Source organism: Nycticebus coucang, chromosome 5 (genome assembly GCF_027406575.1).
Source record: "Nycticebus coucang isolate mNycCou1 chromosome 5, mNycCou1.pri, whole genome shotgun sequence".
Lineage (NCBI taxonomy): Eukaryota > Metazoa > Chordata > Mammalia > Primates > Lorisidae > Nycticebus > Nycticebus coucang.
This window is the reverse complement of record NC_069784.1, coordinates 2,921,524-2,946,314: the sequence shown is the minus strand read 5'-3', so window position 1 is coordinate 2,946,314 and position 24,791 is coordinate 2,921,524. Positions and strand designations below refer to the sequence as shown.

Sequence of the window (24,791 nt, the reverse complement as noted above, 5' to 3'; positions counted from 1 at the left end):
GGTCTTGTTCTTGCTCAGGCTGGTCTGGAACTTGTGAGCTCAAGCAATCCACCGGTCTTGGCCTCCCAGAGTGCTAGGGGTCTATTCGGTGGTGTGAGTTGTACTGGCCAAGTGGTCAGTTCATGAAACAGAACAACCAGGCCCAGTTTAGCCTTGATGGTGCAGGGAAATCTCTGTAAGAGCTCTCCCTTCCCCCCCGCCCCCCCTTTCCCTGGAAGGTTAGGTATAAATGTAAACACACTGTCTCTCACAAAGAGACAACAAGCACCTTGACTTAACGTGCATGCCTTCTAAACCAACTAAGGGCTCTTCAGACTTCTGAGATGCACGCTGTGGGCGGCTCGTGCATTCACTTTATTCCTTCCACAGAAGTTTATGGAGGACCTAGTGGAGTTAGAATTTTGTTAGGCACCATGGTGGGGGAGTGCAGAGAGGAATAAAACTTGGTCCCGGGAGTGCTCAGCTCTGCAGTGGAGACAAACTTGTGCCCACAAGTCCTTAGAGTTGGAGGGCAAAAGGGCAAACACAGGACTGCGGCTGGGTTCCCAGAGAACCACGCGGAGGGAGCCTGGGACCTCACCAAGGTTTTTCAGATGGGTTGGGTTTTGAATGAGGTTTACAACTGCTGGAGTAGAGCGTTTTGTGTAAGGCACTAGCCGGGTCAAGAGGCTCTGGAAGACGGCGGGGTGGAGTAACGAACGGCGGTGATGGACGCACTGGGGCGTAGATGGGTGTCTGCCCAATAACCAGGCGGTGACCTGGCCAAGGGAAGCCGAGTTGAGACTTTGTCCTGCATGTCTGTGCTTTGACTTAAGCATCTACTGAGTGTCTTTAAAAAAAAAAAAAAAAATCCTCCTCCTCTTTCCTGAACAGAGTTTTAGCAATTGGGGGCGGGGACCATCTCTTCCAGTCAACGTGGAAGTTAAAGGTCTGCAAAGCGGTCCACAGCGATTTAAATGTGGCACTCGGGGAAGCAGAAAAGGGAACGTGTGAGAGGCCGGGGAGGAGGACCCGACCACCTCTACCTCCAAACGGCAGGGGCCGGCGGGACAGCCCGCTGGGCGGACCCGGCACCGGCGCCTGCACCCGGCGGAGCGCGCAGCCCCAACCGGAGGGCTGGGGGAGAGGGAGGGAGGGAGGGAGGAAGCGCGGGAGGGAGGGAGGAGGTGGCGTCATGTGATCCGCTTCCCTGCTCCTTTAAGCGTCCACAGGCGGCGGAGCGGCCACAATCACAGCTCCGGGCACTGGGGGAGCCCGAGCCTGCCGCGGGCGCCTTCCGTACAGGTCCCGTCCCCGCCGCGCTCCGCGCCCCCGAAGTTTCGCAGCGCCCAGAAGGACAGCGAGCGAGCGAGGGGGGAGGGAGAGAGGGGAGGGAGCGAAAACCACAAGCTAAAACATTTATTTCAAGGCGAAAAGAAAAAGGGGGGGCGCAGAAATGGCTGGGGCCATAATAGAGAACATGAGCACCAGGAAGCTGTGCGTCGTCGGCGGGATCCTGCTGGCCTTCCAGGTGGCCGCCTTCCTGGTGGGAGGCCTGATCGGTGAGTGCGGGCGCCGCAAACTTTCCCTCCGCGCCTCCGGGGCTACTTGTTACAGTATCGCTGTCCCGCCTCTATGATCTAATTAGTCCGCCTATTGTGCCGGGGAAAGCAGAGCTCCATGGGGCTCCGTGGGGCACCATCCAGTCTAGTGGCGGAGAGAAAAGCAGGGGAAAAGTTTTGGCCTAGTTTCAGTATCCACTTGAGACGCAGGCGGGGGCGGCGGGGGGACAGGCCTCGCGGGGCTGCGGAGCTGACCGCTCGCCCCCCTGTTCCTCCCTGTTCCCTCCCGATCAGCTCCGGGAGGGGAACGTAACCGACTTTATACCAACAGCAGAAGAGTCGGGGAACTGCGCCCGACGCAACCCGGAGCTCTGGGACGAGGCTGTGATCGCTGCCCGTGTACATGATTCGGGCGTCTCGGCCTGGGGGCCGCATTGGGGTCCCGACCTCCGCGCCCTCCGCCTGCTGGCCGCGCGCCCAGGCCGCCGTCGGCCGCGCACGGGTCGGAGCTGCGGGGCCGGAGGTGGGTCCGGGCGGGGCGCGGCGCGGCGGGAGCCGGTGCGGGGCGGGCGCCGCAGGAAGTTGGAGAGGCTGGAGGGAAAAGCGGCCGCGGGAGGTGTTGGTCTCGGCCTCCCGCCCGCCGGGATGTCCCCTCCCCTACTTGTTAGAGCCCCCATTCCCCACTCCCTTCACGGCCCCCGCCGGTGACAGCTCCCCGGCCGCTCGGCGACGGTGGCTGCCCCGGGGACCCTCGGAGGCAGACAGGCTTCCGGGCGCAGAAGACCTTCTCCCCTAACGTCCACTCGGAAACCCTCTCGCTCGCCCGGCGTCCCATCCGTCCCCCGCCTCTCCGCACGCTCGCGCCCCCACCCGCTCGGGACATCCCGGCGCAAACTTCAGCGCCAACTTCGCAGCGGCGCAGACGCGAGGTGCGGCTCCCTAACTTGGAGGCTTTGTTAAACTTCGCGGGGATGGACGGCACTCACGCCGGGGCTCCCCCAGCGTCCTCGCAAGGCGTGGGCTGGGGCGAGTGGCCGGGAGAGCTGCCCCCGCGTGGGCACCCGGAGTCTTGTGCGCGGCGTTTTGTCTTTACACTGGGGTTGGATGTGAGCAAATTAAACAGGGACCGGTGCTGTTGAGTCAGTGTAGCAGCCAAGCTAATTGTTTTGAACAAAGGAGAGTGGGTGAAGCTTCGTGGAGCAGAGGATTTCCGGGGACGCTGTGCCTTTGGCTCCTGGTGTAGAGTATCCACGCAGCAGAAAGGCGTTCCGAGTTTTCCAGGCACGTATCCTCCGTTTGGATCAAACAGTTTCATCTTTTTATTTCTGGAACCCTCTGCCTGAACACGCGCGCGCGCACACACGCGCACACACACACAGAGCCCGGTTTGGCTTTTGTGTTAGGAGCTTCTGTTTGGCTTTGTACAATCTCCATGCTTCCTGTCCTGGATTTTTCCAGGCTCTCAATACCTTCTCTGCTGGGAGCTGAAGGCAGCCTTCCCTGTGCCCTGGCGGTGATTATGCAGCGGTTACAATTACATCTCTTGTCGGCCTTGATGAGCAGTTGCACTTAGATGCCACTGGATCGTGTGTGATTTCAGTGGCAGACCATAATTAAAATTTCTTGCGCCTTGCGCTTTCAGAATTAAATTGGCCTATTATCCCGGTCTGACCTTCATCCTCTTTGAGGTTTCTGCACAAGCAGCAAGCCATTACACATCGTTCCCTGGCGTTTGTTGGTGTCTTTCTTTTTCTTTTTCTAAAGCTGGTCTCCTGGCCTTGCAGAGCGCCCATTATCCCTGTCGTAGGTTTCCTAGGGCGCTTCTGGAACTACTGAGGACCAGCTCTGAGGGCTCCGAGTGGCTGCTGGATGTGAGAGCTACTGCGGGTCAGGACGGTTGTCTGTTCAATGCAGGGTCTGTCTGGAAAGTGGTGCCCAGGGTGGTTTTGCCCAGAGGATTTGGTGAGTGACCAGACTTGACAGCAACCTCACCAAGTCAGTGGCAGGTGCTGACTGTAACTAGAGCCTCCTCAATTAATAAACTGCTTTAGTTCCAGCTGTCCTTGAAAAAGAAAAATATCTACATATAGCACTTCTTGGGAGAGACTGCTGTGCATTTGGTGTTTAGCTCCCCTCCTTGTTCAGTGGCAAAGGCTGTGCCTCCTCAGCTCTGGTCTCAGGACTAAGCAGATGAGATCCCGTCCACGCTGAGTGTTCCTTTGCCTTACTCTTCCAGTTAGAGGGTCATTTTTTTCCCTTAAATAAATCTAAGAACTTGGGTATGCTATACGATGCAAACTTGGGAAATAAACATCAAGGAAAGGTAAATGATATGTTTTCCCTAAACAGAAAAACAGAGAAAACTGAGGAAAGAATAGAACTTCAGCAAGGTGGGCCAGTGGAATTAGGCTGGAACATCAAAGTGAAGTTCAGAAACCACCTGCTGCATGCCCCCCAGTGAGAACTCCACTGTTCAGTGAGTGCTCTGCTGCTTAAGGAGTCGGTGTGCTGGGTGTGAAGCACGGCTCTATTAGAGTCTAATGCACCTGCTGGAGCCCAAGTGAGCAGAGGGAGTGTTTGCTTGTACTGGCCGTGATGTATGTTTGCTTTTGATCACTATTTTCTCTGACGAAACAAGGCAACTTAAAAAGGGGAGAATCTAAATGGCCAGTCTCCTTATTAGAAAGGTGTAAGTGAGCTCCACACCCATATACATCCCACAAAGACAACCATCACACCCAAACAGTAATGACAAAGCACAGCCCCAAAGTGACCCCGCAAGTCAGCTAACTGACAGGCTCAAGGTTTCTCATTGGTAGACAAATGAGTTTAAAGTCATTTTCAGTTCTAAAATTGTCTGACTCTTTCAGTATTTTGAGAGTTTCATAGGACATTTAGACTGGCATTTGGTCGTAGCCTTCTAGAACTGATGGAGAAATTTAAACATTAGCTTTAAAAGGAAATAGGGGTTGTGTTTTGGTTAGGCCAGCTTAAATACTCACCTGCCCCAATGTCTTTCTTACTAAAAAAGTTTTGCTTTTTTTTTTTTTTTACTTATACTACTAACCCTTTAATAGGATTTTGCAAACAGGCTTTGAAAGCAATATCTTTTATGAAAGTAGGACTTGGAACATTTATAAATTCACTGATTTATATCATGATTTTGTTAAAACTTTGTTTTCTTAAGTATTCGGAAGCCTTCTTAAGTGGCTAGTATTTAGAATTCATTTTTAAAAATGTAAGAGTCCCTGAAGGAAATGAAAGTATTTCTAAAGATATGGCTTAATCTTAATCCTCCTTAAAAATAAGCCTGCAGAAAATTTAAAAAATAATTTTCCTTTGATTCCATGTTTGGTGAATTTAGTTCATGGACAGGTAACGGTGGGGGCAGTAGAAGAAGGAAGATGGAGGAGGCCGACCAGGTGCAACGGACTAAAGATCATGAACTTGAATCTCTAGCCCATTGTGTGCAATTTGCTCAGCTAAAAATTAGTCATGTCTGGGGAATACAATAGTTGAAAAACCAGGGCACTGTTCCTACCTGTTCTAAAACTGATAAGAGGGGGAAGATAAGGACAGGGTGAATAGAAAATTGTTACATTGTCTTAAGCGTACCCATAAATGAGAATGTTCCAAACTTAGAGCCAAAATAATACCAGCAAATCACCAATTATTTATCTTTAGGAAGAATCACTGTTCCTTTCAAAAGGTAACTTATGTGCACTCATTGGATTTTGCAGCACAGTTTTAGAAGGCCTGTGTTGGTTTTCAATGAAGAGAATAGACTTCATACTGAATAAGCCCCCCACAAGAGAAGATGGATGTTTCCAAGTTGTCCTTGGGTCTGCCTCCTTCCAGGGCGCCGCTCACACTCCTGTGCTGTTACTGTGTGAGTGGGAACCGTGGGTGGTCTTGATTGTGGCCCATTCACGTGAGCTTCTGTTCTGCTACTCTCATTTAAGTGGAAGTTGTAGAATTTGAAGACACTGTATAAAATTACAGATATGCAGACTATATATGTGCTTGCTCCCCAGTATATTAGATTTTAAGCTTGTTGCATTTCTAGTTACATATTAATGATGCAGTAGTTGTAATCCTGCAGTATTTAGGTACCTGGCAAGAATTTTTTTTTTTTTTGTTTGTTTGTTTGTTTTTTAAGACAGAGTCTCAGTTGCCTTGGGTAGAGTGCCATGGCATCATAGCTCATAGCAACCTCAAACTCTTGGGCTCAAGTGAGCCTCTGGCCTCAGCCTCCTGAGTAGCTGGGATTACACGCTCCCACCACAACGCCCAGCTAGTTTTAGCAGAGACAGGGTATCATTCTTGCTCAGGCTGGTCTCAAACTCCAGAGCTCAAGCAATCCATTGCCTCAGCCTCCAGAGTGCTTAGGCTAACAGTCTCTAACTGTTCTTCCATCTGAGTGCCCCTTGCCACGCAACCCATATGACCCCTCACTGGAACTTTCTCTTTCCCTATTAAAAGTGAGAAACATTTCTTTGAGATAATAGTGTTTTGTATGGTGTTAAGAGATTTTCAAGTTTCCTGGCTACAACCCAGATCTAGACTCAAAGCTCTCCCTATCTGGTTGACATTTTACACTAATCTGGCTTTTATAATATTTCAAATATCCATATAGACTGAGGAGAGATTCTTACCTTATCTCTCTCATGAAGGTGTTTCTATGGAGATTGAGAATTTGTGATTTGTTGAGGTTGTATAAAAGTCCTTAGCTTAAAGCTCATGGGTGCCACTTGCCTAATTTCCAAAATATTAGGGCCTGCAGTGTACTCAGGATGGGTCACTCATCCACTGTGCCAGTGGGGATTAGTGAAGAGGGACCAGAGCTGAGTGAGCCAGAGGAGCCCTGGGCAGAGGGAGCCCTCTACATCCAGGGTTACCAGGGATAGATCTTTCCTAGGATGAGTTTATTGGAACTTTGAGAACATGTGACATTAAAAGCCCTGCTAATTATACTATCAAATAATTATGTTAATCTTTCATCTTGAAATAAATATGCAGTGTTAATAAAATAATATCAGTAATATTTCACGTGTATTGAATGTACACTGTGTGCCAGAATTTGTCTCATTTAATCCACACAAAGCCTTGCCACCTTGGTACTTTTATGTAGCCATTTTTTATGTGAGGAAACTAAGGTGCAGAGAGAATCAGGGTCAGAGCTGAGAGTGGATTCTAGTCACTCTGAAGGAAGAGCCGGAATTATCAACCATCAGTGGTCCTGCCACCTGTCCCCAACCTCGATCTTAGATCTGAGTACAAATGGTTTGAGAGCAGAAAGATGTGATGAAGATGTGTGAAATGAACTTCTCATTTTTAATCATTGGGTAAAAAGGGAAAAAATATCAAATATGATTAATGAGACGGTGCCTCGCTGAGGAGGGGGACACGTTTTGAGAAGTCTGCCTAGCTGGTCCAACCAATTTCTTACAGGTTCCAACCAGTCCTCATAATCATCTGAATCATCCATTTGTCTGAGCAGCCAAGTTAATTAACCCTCAAGTATTTGAGATTCTGCTATTTGAAAGAAGATCACTCAGTTTTATTTTCTCTAGCTAGTGGTTTGTAACTTAAAGTATTACATATGTAGCTAGTTAAACAGGAAGTCTGGGCTTTTCCAAGGAAAAAGGAGAGAAGGGATCAGCTGAGGTTGGAGAGAAGTTTAGAGGGTGTGGATTGCCAGTGAAATGGAGCAACCGAAAGAAGAGCCAGCCACTTATTGAAAGTTGAAATTGCCTTCCCCAAAGGATAATTTTTGTTTCTATGTACACCCATGCATAATAATGAGGGCATTCCGACCCGAGGCTCCTGCAGATGGCCACCCTGGCAGGGTGAAGAGGTACATTTTGTTCTTTGGGAAATACACCGGTAGATTTCCTCTGTTGGAAGGTTTGCATTTGCATCTTCAGTTTTGATAGATTTGATGATGGATCACAGGAGTATCAAGACATGGCGCTATGGCTTCCGATGGCATCTGTTTCATTTCAGTCCTTCTTCTCTGAGGACTTGTGATGGGGCCTAATGAATGTTCCTCCGTGCACAGTTGCCAGAGAAAGTGCCCAGGTGGGGGTGACAGTGGAGAGGAGGGAGCTTGAGGCAAGGAAATTCTCAAACGTTGTGATCACATGTTTTCTGACTTTACTATCACCCCTCCCCAGAACCTTCCATTTCTAATCAGATCTGGAGGGGAGCAAAAACTATAATGATATTGGAAGACTATGGGAAGCACTTCACATGCGCTGATTCACGTAAGCCGATAACAACCCAGAGATACTGTTCCTTTCTCCAACGTTCAGATGAGTCTGAGGCTCACTTAAGGAACTTTTCTGAGGTTGCAGAGATAGTAAAGCAGAGAGAGGGCTGAGACTCAGCCTGTGGTCCTTGATTGAATCCTAAGCCATACTCTTAAGCCTAATACCCCCTCCTCCCATCATCCCTTCCACTTCTATGGGAAACAAAGGGGCGAGTGTGATGAAACTGGTTCTGCACAGATTCAAGAGAAGATGAAAGCACAGTCTCCCCATTTCCTGTTCCTATCTCTTCCCCAAACCACATAACTCCCCTCACTGCGTGGCTACCGAGCACTGACCTCGTTATTCCCTACACAAACGATCCCAACTCCTAAAGCCTAAGAACCCCTTACGCACATCGGCCATTGTAAATGCAGACTGGTGCTTGTGGGCCATGCTGGGAGGGCTGAACCTGAGAAAATTGCATGCCAACCTCCCCGCAAAGAAATCAGTACACACAGCAAAGGGCGGCTGAGGGTTGTAATAGAAAACTTGTCAATATGACAGACCCGTGGATGCCCCTGGGTGCCCCTGGGTTTGGTGTGCACAGTAGACCCTAAAAGCAGCTGTTGAGGAAATGGGATAGCAACATGGATGTGGAAAGGGGATAGACGCTAAGGGAAGGAAAACCAAGGCCTTTATAAATACAGGAACCTAGTTCTGTGAGACACAGCTCACAGACACCAGTGCTACCCGCTCCCCTCCAAACTGAGATAGCAATTCTATCTGCTATGCCTATTTGAAACCTGGGCCTTCAAGTCCAGTTTTCTGCTCCCTCTCCCACTTTCTTGCCCCATTCTCATAATATCCCCTGGCAGAGGGGTGCTCTTTCTCTACCGGCCCACAGGAATGACAGAGCCTTCTTAAACTTTTGCTTAGTTCCCTGAATTAACTCAGAGGCTTTATCCACAGATACACATTTCCAAGAAAGCAGATGTATAAAATAATTAAAAGGCCAAGTGATTACATTTGTTTGGGTAAGGTATCATGATTTTTCTTTAGAAAGGGCAGAATCGTTTTATAATGCTTGAATTAGTGTTTCTCAAGCCCCAGATTAATAAGGCCAAGCTCATTCAAGTTGGTTGGGGGCCAGTTAACTGGTGCTTTAGTCCTGGCTGACCCTTTGCCAAGAGAGAGCTTCTCCTCAATAGTGGAGAGAAATTTGTCTAGGACACTGAAGAAAACCTGTGGTCTCAGTGATCCCAAGGAAGTCAGGAAATCACCTTAATGTAGAACAGAGCTCTCCTCCCTCCTGGAGATACATGCAAGGATTAAATATCACTGCAATCTATGGTCTCGAGGACCCGTCACCTGCTGACGTCTCCTGGAACCAGGCCTGTCATAAGTGTGATTTCCAAAGGGCTTTTCACTGAAACCATCTGCTTGACCCCAAATCCATCTCTCCTACTTTTCTTTGTCCCTCTCTGTTCTTAGATCTGGGGAGGCTTAAACATGACATTGGTTACTATCCATTCTCTCCTTCCTTTGAAGCACCCCCACCCTGCCAGCTTCATGGATCTGTCTGAGGCTCAGAAAGTGGGAATGAATGAAAGCATTATTTGGTTTGGGTTTGAAAGTTCAGGGAGGCCTCCCCGCTTTGTAGTATTAATACCTGTGTTGTACCAAACATCTCTTAATGAACCACAATAATACCGAAGCGTGAGGACAGGCATCGGGGCATCCTCCCAGCACGCACATTTCACTCCTGAGACAATCCATCGTGCTTTTACTTGAGGTCTGCCTATTCCTTTTGCTTTCCATAGAATTTTAACCAAGGTTGGTTATACCATTGTCTTAAGTCTGTACTTTTAAGTTGGCATGATTTGCCACAGAAACTCACTGATAGCATTGAGTTGTAGGAGTGTAGTGACAAGGGGACAAAGAGAGGGACAAAATAAATCATTAAAAGTCTGTGTCCAGGGGGAGGGTGTCCGGGATCTGGGTCTCAGGGATATGGTTGAATCATTTCACATCTTGGTGCCCACCACGTCCTACCTGTGTGACAAGAATGCATTGCAGCCCAGTAGGATATAGGATTCTACCCTAGAGCTATGTGATTTTGTGACTTTCCATGTGTGTAGCTGTTTGGATTCACTGTGCCCATACCCTTGGGTGGTGTTTGGCCTGATGAAAGTTGAGGAACTTGTTGGTATTAAGTTGTAACAATAGGCGATAAGCCAGCATGGTGGCTCACACCTGTAATCCCCGCACTCTGGGAGGCTGAGGTGGGTGGATTACTTGAGCCCAGGAGTTTGAGATTGCTATGAGCTATGACACCAGGGCACTCTTCCCAGGACCACAGAGTGAGACTCTGTCTCAAAAAAAAAGGTTGTAACAATAAAAGTTCTACCTCATTCTAGAAGAAACTGGAGTCCCAGGAAAGAGAAGTAACTGAGTTCATGGGATCAGAGGCGGAGCTGTGCTTGGACACAGGTCCCCAGGCTGGTCAGTGCTCTGAGGATGATAATATGTCCTTCCGGGTATTAGCGGGAAGATCTTCTGATTTCCGTCTGAGGCCATCAAAGAGTTAATGTGCAGAAAACTCCCAACGTGTGCTGACAGCTTGACTGGCTTTTCTGCTGCTGGAAAGTAAAGGAGTGATGGCATTGCCGCCGTCCCGTCCCGTCTCTGTGCACCCCGGGCCCTGCTGCTCTGGCGTGGAGGGCCGCTCTGCACAGCTGGGCTGCTCTGTGTGATCTTCAAGACCACAGAATTTTAAAAAGCAGCCGCATTCCTTCCCTGCTTCCTCTCAGAGGGCGTGGCGCGTTCCCTTACTCCTGCTCCGGAAATGTAAATTTAAAACTCCTTAAAAATAAAACAAAAACACCCAAACCACGAAGTATGGTCATTACTTACCGATACCAAAGCACAGTCCCTGTGTCTAGTTTTAACACTTTATCAGTCTGCCGCTTCCTTGATGGAAAAAAAAAATCTATGACTAACTTTTATGCTTTTGAAGGATGTTTGTGATGGTCATAATTCTGAGATGAGATTGTAGTGAGCTTGGAAGAAAGTCACATAGCCCTGTGTTTTTTGGTCTGATTTACACACAAAAGCAGCAACAAATTCCTCAAGCAGAAAATCCATACTGCCAAACTGAGGCCAAAAATGTGGAAGGCCCAGCCTTGTGACTGACAAACATATTTCTGGGATTCAAGAGGTGCAAGTATTATACTGTAAATCAGTGGTTCTCAACCTTCCTAATGCCACGACCCTTCAATACAGTTCCTGTGGCTCACGACCCACAGGCTGGGAGCCACTGCTGTAAATTCTTCCTGCCCTGCCTATCTTTTTGTTGGAACTGAGCAAAGTCAAAAAGCACGATATGTTTTCCTACTTCATCTAATTTAGCCAAAATTAATCTTGACTTTTAAGTCTCAGTTTTATTTGCTTGCCTTCGGGGGATCACAACGAAAAAGTGGAGTTCCCTGTTAACATTAGGTGCAGCCCTCTCTCAGGGCAGGTAGGTCTCCTTTGCAGTTCTGTTCCTTTTAGTCGGGTTCTTAGATATTTCATCTGCTTTTATTTATGTTGTAACTCATCCCGCATTCCTTTCTTTGCTCTGCTCTGTTGGACTAGTTCTGGCTTGTGGGAACCAGTTTCTTACTTCAGCTCCCTGCATGCTTGAACTAAGGGAAATTGTAGATAAGATTTTTACAGAGGCTTTGAAAAGATTGCACCACCTCGGGCCTTGCTGTCATGTCTCTCCCCAGACTTCAGGATGGTGTGGGGAGGCGGGTGACAGGCAGCTGTGGGACCTTACCCATCTTTTTACTCACCCCTCTTCGTGATTTTACAGAATTTGCAGGTCTGTGAATGTGCCACTGGCACCGTTCTTTGAACATGTCCCAACATCACAAAGCTGTACTCTGTGAGAACATGGTGTTTCTGGGTAATAGTTGATTAAAAGTGGGAAAAAAAACCAAAAACAATGCAGGGTAATTTGTAGACACCCAAACTTTTTGAACTAGAAGGGCATTAAGGTCATTTTTTTTTTTTTTTGGTATAGGATCTTCAGACGTTTCCATTTTTTTTTAAGGTCATCTTTTAATTAGTGTCTGTTTCTTTTTAACTGATAGAAGAAGAATTTCTTTTTTTTTTGTAGAGACAGAGTCTCACTTTATGGCCCTCGGTAGAGTCCCATGGCCTCACACAGCTCACAGCAACCTCCAACTCCTGGGCTTAAGCGATTCTCCTGCCTCAGCCTCCCGAGTAGCTGGGACTACAGGCGCCCACCACAACGCCCGGCTATTAGAAGAATTTCTTTATTACCTTCCTTCCCTCTCCCCTACTTACTTCTTTAAAAAGAGCAAGAAGGAAAACAGTTTGACAGGAAGATAAGCAGTAAGTTTGGGATTTTAGCAAAGTCAGGGTTCGTCTATCAATGAGTCAGTAACATATCTGTTTTGGGACTTTGGCTGGGTACTTGCACCAGCCCTGTCAATGGAGGTCATTAGCTGTTCCCAGGAAGGAGAACAGTCACAGTAATTTAGGAGGTTACCTGTGGCCGATGTGGGCTTATTCTAAGATTCCTGGGAAATAGTTGCTTTCCAAAGTAACATGGTTTGGGATCCAGGTTTTCCATAGAATGGTTTCTGCTCAGTGGGAAACTTAATCCTTGAGAAACTGGATCCTCCCATTCAGAGTGATCAGATTCCAGCTGCTGGAATGTGGTTTTATGGTTGATCTGTGGCAGTGATCTGATTGATCTGGGTGTTTTCAAACTTGCTTTATAACCTCGGTTAACTGTTTACATGCTGTGAGCCTGTTTCCTCATCCACAAATTTCTTCTTTGCAGTCAGGTTGTGGGATTTAAGTGACAGAACATGAGGGACATGATTCACAGGTGCCTGCCTGTGGCGTTAGGCCACTCGGTATACGCGGGTCCATTACAAAAGTTTTGAGATCCACAAAAATCAAGAAACCTAAAAATCTGCACTGACAGAAGCAAATGAAGTCCTCCCAGCAACACCAGCAAGCTGAGCAAGTTGAAGCTCGCCTGGTGGCTCAGAAAGGACGCTGACCTCTGTGTGTTGCCTGGAAGAGAAATAATGGACCATAACTGAGTCTGTCTCAAAACGCTCAGAGTTACCCACGTATGTGAGCCATTTCCCACATCAGAGGCTGCCACCGATTAACTCTGGAGGTTTGTTTGTTTGGTTTGGAGCCTTCCTGTGTCTCCTTTGGCTGATGGCAGCTTCTTTCTGCCTTTTAATGGATCGGATAAAACTATAGAGGCCAGCAGCCCTGCCTGAGAGCTCCTGTTAGACACAATCTATACGGCAGGCCCAGAAGCGTGTTGGTCACATCCTTGATAAAGTAGAGTGTGCAATTTATCGTTTGGTTCAGTTGGTAGTAGTTCCATACTAAGGTTTAGCTTGAATCTTAAATTTTTGCTTTTTAAAATTCTAAGCCATATTCATGGCACATTAGAGCATAGAACGCCCAGGTGGTAAAACTCTTAAATGGACACTCCTCATGGTGTGGGATGTCCTGAGACCTTTGCTTGCTGCAAAGTGAGTCCTAATTCTTCTGTTTTACATCATAAAATTGGAGTCACTATCCACTGGGGAAATTTTTTGCTTCTAGTTATAACATAAATGACAAAAACCTTTGAAAGTCAAACATTGAGAGAAAAAAATGCTGATACTTTTCTGATAAAATATTAATTACTTCTGAATCATTAGTGAGAATTATAGTGCTGTATTATAAGGAATCTTAAATGAAAAAGTGATGATTAAAATTGAACTCTGGTCTAATTTGTTCTTCTTTGTGGCTGTTACCATAGGTACCCAATGATATTTGCCGATGAAGTTAAAAAAATAAATAAATAAAAACATAACTGTCTTTTCCTGCTCCTCGAGGGTTATTTTGAAGGGGCTTTTTTAAGAAAAATCACATAGTATGCTTAATTTTCTATAAATGTTTAAGGATAGAAAACTCATCATACAAAGTCTCCCTTTGAAGAATTTTGCAGATTTATTTACGGTCGTTCTTAGAGACCAAGAATGTATGTGATGTAAGCTTTTATAAATGCCCTTGAGAGGAAAACATAATTTATGCAAATAACTCCCTCAGCATTCCATTGCTCTTAGCCTGTGGACCTGTGGGTGGGAGTGAATTCATCCATAGGTCCCTCCAGGTTTCAGAGTGAGCTGACACAACTGTGCCAAACATGTGCCCTTCAGGCAGAGAGGTACCCGGCCTGCTGAGTGGCCGGTGGAGCCAGGACAGGTGTGAGCAGGGAAGGGGCTAAGGGGGGGTAGGACTAGAGGACCATGTGAGCCCAAAGGGAAGGAAGCGGAGCCAAGGAGAAGAACACACAAGCTGGACTGGGAATTTTTATTTATTTATTTATTTATTTATTTTGAGACAGAGTCTCACTCTGTTGCCCTGTGTAGAGTGCTGTGTTGTCACAGTTCATAGCAACCTCAAACTCAGGGGCTCAAGTGATCCTCTTACCTTGGCCTCCCTGAGTAGGTGGGAGTATAGGCTCCCACAACACCTGGCTAGCTTTTTTTCCTATTTTAGTAGAGACAAGGTCTTGGTCTTGTTCAAGTTAGTATTGCTCAAGTTGGTCTCGAACTCCCCAGCTCAAACAATGGACCTGCCTTGGCTTCCCGGAGTGCTGGGATTATGGGCGTGAGCCACAGCAGTGGGCCTGGACTTTCTTGGGCCAGGGGTGTGGCTGGTGGAGTGTAGAGCTGGCACGGAGGGCGGGGAAGGGGGTGGTGCTGGAGAGAAAGCAGGGACTTGAAAGGCCTCAGGAGTTCTTCCTCCGCTGAGTCATCCTGTCATCATGCTCTCTCTCCCTTTAAAATAATGGTACTTGTTTTTCTTTCTTTTTTTACTTTGGACCCATCCCTGCTCTGCAGACTGGACACAGCCCCACTGGGAATGGGAGCTTGTTACTCTAAATGTACTCGAGAGCTGTTGGGTAGAAGGACTGGGTTCAGGTCCTGGCCCCACCAGCTGCCGCCTAAGCGTCCTCCTCTCCCAGGTGAGATGCTGGACGGTGCTTTTCTTGTGACACTGCTGTGAGGGATACACAGCTGAGGTGTGAAAAGGCCTCTGGGGCAGCGCCTGTGGCTCAAAGGAGTAGGGCACCAGCCCCATATGTTGGAGGTGGCCCATTCAAGCCCAGTCCTGGCCAAAAACTGCAAAAAAAAAAAAAAAAAGTAAGAAAGAAAAGGCCTCAGTGCAGTGCAAGTAGCAAGCGCTCCGAGCCTGACTGGCGCTATGTTATCAGTGAGCTTGTTCTCTGACTGCGGAGAGGTAGATCACCTGAGGTCCTTTGGAGGCTGGGATACAAAGCAGCCCTGGACCTGGCTGTGCTGGTTCAGAGAGATGGGGATGGTTCTGGTACTAGAGTCAGGGTTAGAATGAGGGTTTAAATTTAAAATCTAGTGACTAGACACAGACATTTCTGTCCCTTCCCAAGATTGATTTATATTTTTGAAACATAATCCAATGATATTAATGGAATTAAAAAGAAAGAAAATCCTCCTGAAATCCACTATTTTAATACAAAAATTCTGTGTTAAGTTTTTATTCCTTCACCTTCTAATGTCTAACTGGGCATTTCTAGTTTTATATTAAAGGAGTGTCTAAGCCTACTGAGCAGAGGCTCAGAAGTTTCTTGTTTATACTTCTCCTACCGGGGTGTGTGGACTTTGAAATTCGGCCGTCAGTCTTTCCACTCTCCCTTCTGAGATCTTCTCTGATACTTAACTCGAGATCACTGTTGAGCCAGTGAACCATGGGAAATTCATTTTCAAAATCTGCTTAATTGCTGTGAGACTTTTAATTTGTTCTGGATGATGGTGCTAATGTCTGGGAACTGGGACGGAAGCCCTCCAAAGTGGTTAATTTAATCCACCGCTGTGCCCTCACCATGCCTAATGAAGGGGGGCAACCCGATCTCGCTCACAAAGAGGCAGGGTCCCCGCAACCACCTTGTCGAAGATGAATAAGAGGGGCCCCACGGTTAGGTTGAACACTCGGGGCAAATTACCAGGGTGTCAGTCTACATTATCCAGAACCCAGGGTTGCCCTTCCCAAAATAATTATGGAATAGGTTTGATGGTGACCCCAGAGTTTAAGGCATGGATTTTGTGTATGCGTGTTCACACATGCTGTTCTGAAGAGTTCTTTCATCTGTTTGAGGTTCTGTTGAGGCTTTGTCTATAATCTGTACAATCATAAACATCACCCCAGACTATTGATATTCCCGTTAACCACTGAAGTTTTCCGTGGCGGGACTGGTGAAAGCTTGCTCTGTCCTCATGATAAATTAGCTTGTTTATTCCTCTTCTGCTGATTTCTATCCTGCTGTTGGTTAGTGTAATGAAGCAGAAACCCATTGTGTGTGTTCATTGGGTAGCGATCCTCTGGCACCAAAGGGGGTAATTGAGTAGAAAGGCGGAATGCTGTTGGTGCATGGGAGAAGTTAACACCACATGAGGTCACCAGGCTTCAAGCTTTAATCAATGTGGACACAATGCAATTGAGATTTTGAAAAGGGTTTGTTTATAGTGTGAGAGTAAGGGTCAGTAGTTAATCTGAAATGCTGTAGGTGTGTTTTCCTTGCACCAAGAAGGTACGGAGCATGTGTCACAGAGCGCTGTAAATACCCTCAAGGGAGGATGTAATTTGGGGTGGGGACTTAAAAAGGGGAGCATTCAGCAACTTCAACATACTTATTATTGATCCATTGATATTTTGTTTAAACTTTAGCATTTTTTAACATGAAGGGACTGTGGAAGAAACACTATTTAATACTAGTCCGCAGTGCAGAGGCACAGCCCTACCAAGAAACAACTTTGTTTTTAAGTAGTTGGCTTCGTTTTGGAAGATACTTGGGAGTGCTATAAAATATCGCTGTTAGGAGTACAGGACGCCAATTCTGAAAGAATGTTCATTCTCGGAAGTTTATAGCTGTAGGTTTGTAATTGTTGTGGCTGGACTGAGATAATATGGAAACCGTTAAGCCTCTCCTTGTCCTGGGCTCTGGGCTCCACCAGGCGTATCTGTCTGCCTTCTGGATTATCTTTGACACCTCTCCCTCATTATTTAATTACCTACGTTTCAGCAGCGAGGCACACTATGCTTTGATAATCACTCTTCAGCCAATTTGGCAGTAGAGGGCCAGTCCTTTTGCCATAGAGAGACTTTGCGGGCAAATATCTGGAAATACAATCATACAAAACTCCGGAAGTGATCACAGGGAGAAGAAGATGGAGCCAGCCGAGTACAAGGCTGGCCGTGAGCTCTCCACAGTGGTGGAGTGTGAGCTCCGGGCCGTGTGTGGTGTCCCTGATACCTCACACTGGTGTAGTCCCTTCTTTATCCTTCATAACAGTATTTTTTTAGAAGTCACCGCATTTGATCTTACCAAGAAAACTCTTAAGATAGGCTGGCCTACCTCCCCTGGGGTAAGTACATTTTAAAGTTATAGAAACGGAGGTGAGAGTAACTGTTTTGTTTGGGAAGGCAGGAGGTTTGTTTGTGGGGGAAGAAGTCTGGGGATTTGAGGATGAATTGCTACATGACAAGTTGAAGAATAGGCAAGAAGTATAGTTTTTAAAAAATTATGGAATTATTTGTTATAGAAGCCAAAGTGCATTCACCAGCTTGGAGTCCACTTCTTCCGTGAACTACTCAGCTACTCCCATACACAGTTTTAGAATATCTCTTCACATACTTGTCCAACAAATTTTAGCCTCCGGTGGGTGTCGGCAGCTGAGTCTTTAAGACCCCGTGACAGCTCTTAAAGAAGGACTCAGGGAGGACCAGGAGATGAAGGTTCAGCAACTTACTGGGTCCAGCTGGTGGATGATGCCACCCGCTGTGCTAAATCTTCCCTGGTATATCTTTCTGCTTACTTATTAATAAGTCACGCCACCAAATATGCTTTGGATGGGCATTTTCATTTGGGGTATGATAGCCCATAGAATGTCATAATTAAATTACTCAATCTCCTAATGTTGGACATTTGTATTTCTAGTTTGGGGACTATTTTAAACAATACCAGGAAAATCTTTCGTACAGTTAAATTCTTACTCATATCCTTAACTGTTTCCTTAGCAGTTTCTCTTCAACGAATTTATCGTAGATAAGAAGGCATACCTATTTTATAACCCATTAAGTTCTGAGTGCCCATCTCTGTGTGTTGGCTAGAACTGGGCACTGCTTTTATTTTTAAAATGTTTGCCAGCATGTCCAGAATACCTAATTCTTTTCACTGACTTTTCATTGATTGATGGTAAGGGCAAACATCTTTTCCTGGCTCTGTGTGTGTGGGTGTGCATGTGTGACTTGCTTTTTGTTTCTTTTCTTTAATATATGATTTTCAAAGTTGGATCATTCCAGCAATACAACTTCTTGGAGAGTAAGAGAAGAGGACAGATTTATTGGGGGGACAGCTGATGTTCCCTGGCCGCCCAGTGCTCAGCCTATTTGTTTTGGTAAAGTGGGCTAAAGGCAGTCTTCACCCCTGGTTCCAGTGACAGGTGTGTGACCAAGCATTGGCCACCAGGACACAGGGCTCCAGTTATTCTACTTAGTGAATCCTGACCCTTGTGTAGAGGGTGCCTGGAAGAGGTGGCCTCTCTTGCTCTGACTGCACTGAACTCAGGGGCTATGAGCCCATAATTGCTGGAGTCCTTCCAATGAAGCCTGAGAATGAAGCTAATAAAATATAAGGTACAACTCGATGATGGTGGAGAAGTAAGATCTGTTGACATAATTTCATTTCTCAAAACAGCCAGGAGAAGGCAGCTTTCTGGATATTTCTCAGTGCAGCCTCACCAATGGTTTGATTGATTTAATTTTTGCCCAAGCACTTTAAGCAAGGTCTCTTGCCTCTTGCAACCAAAAGAGACCGGTATAAAGATCAGCTGGGAGAGGTCACTGCTGTGTTCCAGATGGTGTATTTGGAGGGTTGGCTTATTTTTGATGGAATAGGTCCTCTGTGGGTCACAATTAAAAAACAAAATCAGTTATGGAACCGATCTGTTAGGCACAGCTCCTCGAGAGCAGTACTTGAAATGTATGTGTGTGTGTGCGCACGCGTGTGTGTGCGTGTACGCGTTTAGGAGCCACTGCTGAGCACAAAGTAGCTGGTGAAGATCATTAGTGACAATTCTTGGAGCTTGGCCAGGCTGCTGACTTCGAAGCGAAGCCCGTTGCAACACGTGTTCCTGCTGGTCTGGATGTCTGAGTGAAATGGACAGCAACAGGGTGTCCAGCAGCTGCAGTGAGCTTCTCGAAGGCAGCAGCGAAGCTTCAGTGACTGCCCCAGCAAAATGGGATTTCTGGGGATTGTTGAGAGACGTCAGTAGATGTTATGATGACTCGAGGTTGCTTTGGGACATTCAGGAGGCTGTGAGACAGAGCATGCCATGAGCCGGCGCATGGTACTGCGGGTCCTGAGCTGAGTTAAGGCAGCCTACGGAAGGGGCACACACGGTCCTTGCCTTGGAGCACCTTAAATTTGGTTGGAGAGACACAGTCAGTAGAATAAGATGGTTGGTTGTGAGAAGCTAAGTCCGTGAAATAGACTGGGAGTTCTAAGCATTTTTTTTTAGATCAGATAAAAATATTTTTTGAAGAACGGAGGTTTACCATGGGCCTTTCAAGTCTGAGGTGATCATTTGAAACACAACTTGATGTGCATGATCCGTGCCAAGACTCACCTTATTCCAGGTGCTCAGTTAATAATGAGCTGATAGAAAGAGCCAGTACCAGCAGGTCTGGCCATGGCCCCACTCAACCTGCTAGACATATCGCTCCATCTCTCACTTCCTCTTGCCTTATTATTTGGTAAGTAGACCTGGTAGTACTTTCCCTTGGCAAATAACAACAGAGACATGTCTTTCTTCAAAGCCAAATACGTTGGTATTTCCTGCCTGTTTCTTTCTTGCTAAAGGCACTAAAGTAAGTCCTCGAAGTTGTTATGTTACCCACAGATTAGAAACTTATTTTAGGTGGTGATTAAGGTAAATCTTAGCTAGATTAAGGTAAATCCTGCTAGACTCTGGAGAATGCAAAGAGGCACAAGAATTAATCTGATCATCTGATCTGATTGGCGGCATGGAAGGAAAGCTCTGGACATGGAATGAGTGAGCTGGGATCTCAGTATGGGAATCTTCTTTTGCCAGTGGAGACTTAGATTTGCTTTCACTATCTCAGCTATAACCTATTGTAGGTCTGACGGCTGAAATAAGATAATGTATACGAAGGCGCTTATCTTCTGGAATGCACCAAAGACAAATAAGATTCAACTATTTTAGTTGAATAGATGGGCAAGACATATATTAAAATATCACTTAAAAAACAGCAGTATGTGATGAAAATATTAGGTAATATTTGAGCACTTAGTATGCACCAGGCAATGTCCTAAATGTTTTACCTGCCTTATTTCAGCTCCCTCTAAGCCGGTTGAATTGGAACTAGAGTCTTCATCTAACTTTCTGTTTTCATGTTTAAAGGTCTAGGGCAGCAGTTCTCAACCTGTGGGTCGCAACCCCTTTGGACTGTATTAAAGGTTCGGGGCATTAGGAAGGTTGAGAATCACTGGTCTAGAGAAACTGCGCGATCCTTAAACCACTGATTTGGATGTCCTTAACTTGCTAATTGTATTTACTTTTAAAACTCTCTGTTCTCAAAGCAGTGGAGTTTGGGGGACAAAACCTGGAGGTGGCTGTAAATTGACCAGAAGGTTTACAAGTGCCCGTGAGGACGGGCATTGTGTGAGATGTGGTGGGCAAAGCTATTCAGCTCAGGGCCTCCGTCTGTGCGTCCCTTTGTGAACTCTTTGGCTGAATGTCCCATCCTCCTTTGTCAAAATGAGGTCCTGTTCATCCTGTCTGCTTTCACGACATAAATGTTTTAGGAACTCTCCACAGACTGGCTGGATTGTCTGTTTGGGCTGTGAACAGATTGTGTGGGTGATGAGACAAGTAGGAAAAGACTCCGCAATCAAAAGGGGGAAGGAAAGCTCTTTCTCTGCGTCTCAGAATGGAGCTTGGACACAAAGGGCACTTCGTTAATCATGCCTCCTTTGTGATTAGAACCAGAGAGGCATTTTTTTTTAAACCACTGCTATTTTGTCTTCTGTCTCGTCCGAGTTAAGCCAGCTGTGCAGTAGCTAATCGAGGGGTTAAAAATTTCCCAGATGCAGCCAGGCAGAATCAACTTCACTTGATAAAGGAGTCGTTTGATGGTGATTTGAAAGCCAAGTCAGGTGCGGTGGTGGCTTCTTGCAGACATCATGCTGCCCTAGTCGGAAACCCCTGTCCAAGATCTATAGGGTGACAGATTTGTGCTTAGATAATACAAATATCACGTGAGGGGAGAGATGGCAAGAGATCCTTAAGACTTGGGGGATGTGGTGAGTTTATGAGGTTCACTGACTTTGCACCAAGTCCCTACAATAAGTTCTAAATAGAAAATCAACTTACTGAACAACCTTGGGCAACTTGTTTAGTCTTTCTGTAGTTGCTTTCTTAGAAATCAAAAGAGGATAGTAATCTTTGGTGCCCACTTAATGGGTGTTGTATAAAATAATGAGACTGTAAATGCTTTTAGTGTTCTGGAGATGAAAAGATAGGGGGAATTCTCTTAAGTAAGATTCATGTTGAATATGGAAACATGAATACGTATAGTTTTGTCGTTTGTAAAGAGAAACCTGTTACGCTTTTTGTACCTCTCTTTTACAAGGGTGTCATGTGCCTTGCTGGGGGTTGAATTTTTAACTATCTTGTCTTCCAGGACAGGCCCTGCAGATTTACAATGTGGTTAGTGGGCGAGGCCTGTGGCTCAGTGGGTAGGGTGCTGGCCCCATATAACAAGGGTGGCAGGTTTGAACCTGGCCCCTGCTGAACTGCAACGAAAAATAGCTGGATGTTCTGATGGGCACCTGTAGTCCCAGCTGCTTGGGAGGCTAAGGCAAAAGAAAATCGCCTAAGCCCATGAATTGGAGGTTGCTGTAAGCTGTGATGCCACAGCACTCTACCGAGGGTGATAAAATGAGACTCTGTCTCTAAAAAAAAATGTACAATGTGGTTAGTTTTCTAAGAGAAGAGGTTGAGTTTAGCACTGTCCTATCCATTCACTGAGTGTAGTGGTGAGATATTTTATAACAAATTATTGGTTTGGGACAAATAAAGAATAATAAAGCCAGCTGGACGCGGTGGTTCACGCCTATAATCCCAGCACTCTGGGAGGCTGAGGTGGGTGGATTGTTTGAGTTCAAGAGTTTTAGATCAGCCTGAGCAAAAGTGAGACTCTATATCTACTAAAACAATTGAAAAACTAGAGTGGTGTAGTGGCTCCTGTAGTCCCAGCTACTTGGGAAGCTGAGGTAAGAGGATTGCTGAAGCCAAGAGTTTGTGGTGGTTGTAAGCTGTGACGCGACAGCACTCTACACAGGGTGACAAGAGTGAGACTCTGTCTCAAAACAGCAAAAACCAAAAGTAGTATTAATTAGGGTTTGGAAAGGGCTATTCAGCTATTGCTCTAGCTATCCCCTAGGTAGATGGTTGCCTAATTTTCTTTTAAAAATTAAATGGAGTTTTCAGGCCAAGATAATGGGAGGTGGCTGGGCACCAGAGTGTCTCAGGGATGGAAACCTCAGTAAGCTGCTTGGTTCTCGGCCTCCTGTGCTGCCCCAGGTCATCTATTCAGAATGGAGAGAGGCCCCACGAGAGTCCTTCCCTCCTGTGTTTGGGTCTCACCTAAATGGCGTTTTCTTCCCAGGCCACACTGGAGTGGAGCTCTGCTATGGTAGTGATGAGTGGCGGCCCCACCTCCCCCACCTCCATTTGCCAGTTTTCAACAAGGAATCCATAGTTTGCCAACTCTATGGAGAAGCAGAGATTTTTGCTGGGGCTGAGCCCTGGAGACTTGCCTGGTCCAGTGTCACCCACGTGGGGGTCTCCGGAGGGAGCGACCTTCCTCTGGGCACCTTTCTGTTCTGGGGGCATCTTGCTCTCTTGATATGGCCTGTTTGGATTTTTAGTCCCATTGAAATAGTGTGATGGTTAAACGTCCTCTCTTATCATGCAGTGGAAAATTGGCTTCCATTCCCACATTGAGTTTCCACTGACGAATCCCGGATGTTCCTTTTGGAATGACCCAGAGCACATGCTTCGCTTCTGTAGATGGCAGCTGGCAGGTAGCTGAGGACGACTCCCCGCCCTTTCCTTTGACGTGCGCTCCTCCACGGGAGATGGCCGTGTCTGACGGAGACTCCATACTCTCTGTGAGGTGTCCCCAGTCAAGGTGACATGCACCTCTGCTGCCGTGGCAACCAGCTCCCGCTTGTTGCTCCTACTTAAGAGGAAACTATCATTTCCCCATTTTCAGTAGAAAATCCGTAATTCAAAAATCAGCCCGTTGGTCCTTGGAACAATGACACCTGCACTGCTGGTGGTCAGCTGAGAGCAGAGGACACCAAGCCCTACAACTGAGGGTACACAGCACTCGCCATCCTAACTCAGGGAGTGTATGGCGAATGTGTTTCGGGGGGGTCTCTGCATCTGTTTGTGTCTGTAGGAGAGAGAGTTGCCCTAAAGACCAAGAGAGATCTGGACAGATGGATTTAGGGTCACTGCCCTGTTCAGACTCTGATTGGCTGTGACCTTAGATGAGTTATTTTCCTTTTTCAGAGCCTCATTTTGCTCATTTCTAAATGGAGATATAATATCTACCATTTACTTCTGTATGAGAATGAAAATCCATCCAGTTAAATCCCCAGTTAAATACCGAGCACTAAGAAATGCCCAATGCTTGGTGGCTGTTATTATCCTTTGTAACATGTAGGTGAGAGTCTGACATGGTCATTCCAGCAGAGAGGCAAACTGTGCTGGTCGTGGGTGGTTGGGGTAAAGTTGGGATTCTCAACAGGAGCGATTTTTTTATTTTCAGGATTTTCCAGGGTGGGGAGGGAGGAGAATGCTACTGACAAGTAATGGCTGGAAGCCAGGGGTGTGGTTCAGCATCTTGCCGTGACAGGACAGCCCCTCCAAGCAGTTGTCCAACCCAGAATGTCGTTAGTGTCCAAGTTGGGCAGTCCTGGGTGCAGGTTAAGGTGGACAGCAGGGTACTGAGAAGTGGGCAGGCAGGGCTGTCCGATTGCGACGAGTCCAGACTCTGGGGGATCCGGTGTGGCCACAGCGCAAACCTAATGCAGTCCAGCTTCTGCGTCCTCACCTGCCTTTCTAGAGGCCCTTCCTCTTGGTGTCTCCTGAGCTGTGTCTGAGGTGTGGGGGATGTTTTTGCTCCTGTTTTATTTTATTTTCTTATGCTGCCCCTATTGAAAACATGGCCTGTTGGCCCAGTATCCCAGGTGGCGATTCTGCCAGAAGTAGGTACTCAGCCAAAGGTTAATTTAAAAATGGCCTAATAACTTCTGTGTGTGCTCCGTTCAGACAAGGCGAGGGCAAGGCAGACACTCGGGAGCAATACTTGTAGAAATTCCTCTTTCCTTTCCTGGCCACTTTCAGGCTTCTAACCTGTCTCTTCCAAAATCTCAAAAGCCGCCCTGGTAAAACTCCTTCTCCCAATCCAACCCTGTTTCTTTTGCATGTCCCCTTTCTTTTGTGTCATGGAAACCCGGAGAATCCATCTAGCAACAGTTGGACCCTGATTTGAGGGCAGGTCAGGGGACACCAGGGAACAGGAGACACCAGCATTGTCATTACCTACGGGGAGAAGGGTTGGGGCAGCAAATACTCATGTTGATAATTTTTCCTCTCCCATAATCATTTTATAATAATTTATGAAGATAACTTTGAAAAAAGATGTTAGAATCCCATTTCACTGAGGAGGTAACCAAGGGTTAATTCTGTGTTCCCTCAAACACCAGGCTGCATAGAATATCCCTGGGCTATTTTTCAGGGAAAGGCATCTCCTTAGATGTTCAAGTTAAATTTTTATA

At 46.6% G+C, this 24,791-nt stretch overlaps 1 protein-coding gene across 1 annotated transcript in view; it reads left to right on the top strand.

The window, feature by feature from the left end:
* The first annotated feature begins 1,165 nt into the window (after nucleotides 1–1,165).
* The window catches only part of WLS (Wnt ligand secretion mediator), a 104,106-nt gene continuing 80,480 nt past the window's right edge, over nucleotides 1,166–24,791 (top strand). The window contains exon 1 of the mRNA XM_053590961.1: nucleotides 1,166–1,541. Within this exon, the coding sequence (XP_053446936.1) occupies nucleotides 1,436–1,541 (106 nt within the window). The 5' untranslated portion in view covers nucleotides 1,166–1,435. The remainder of the gene's footprint in view (nucleotides 1,542–24,791) is intronic.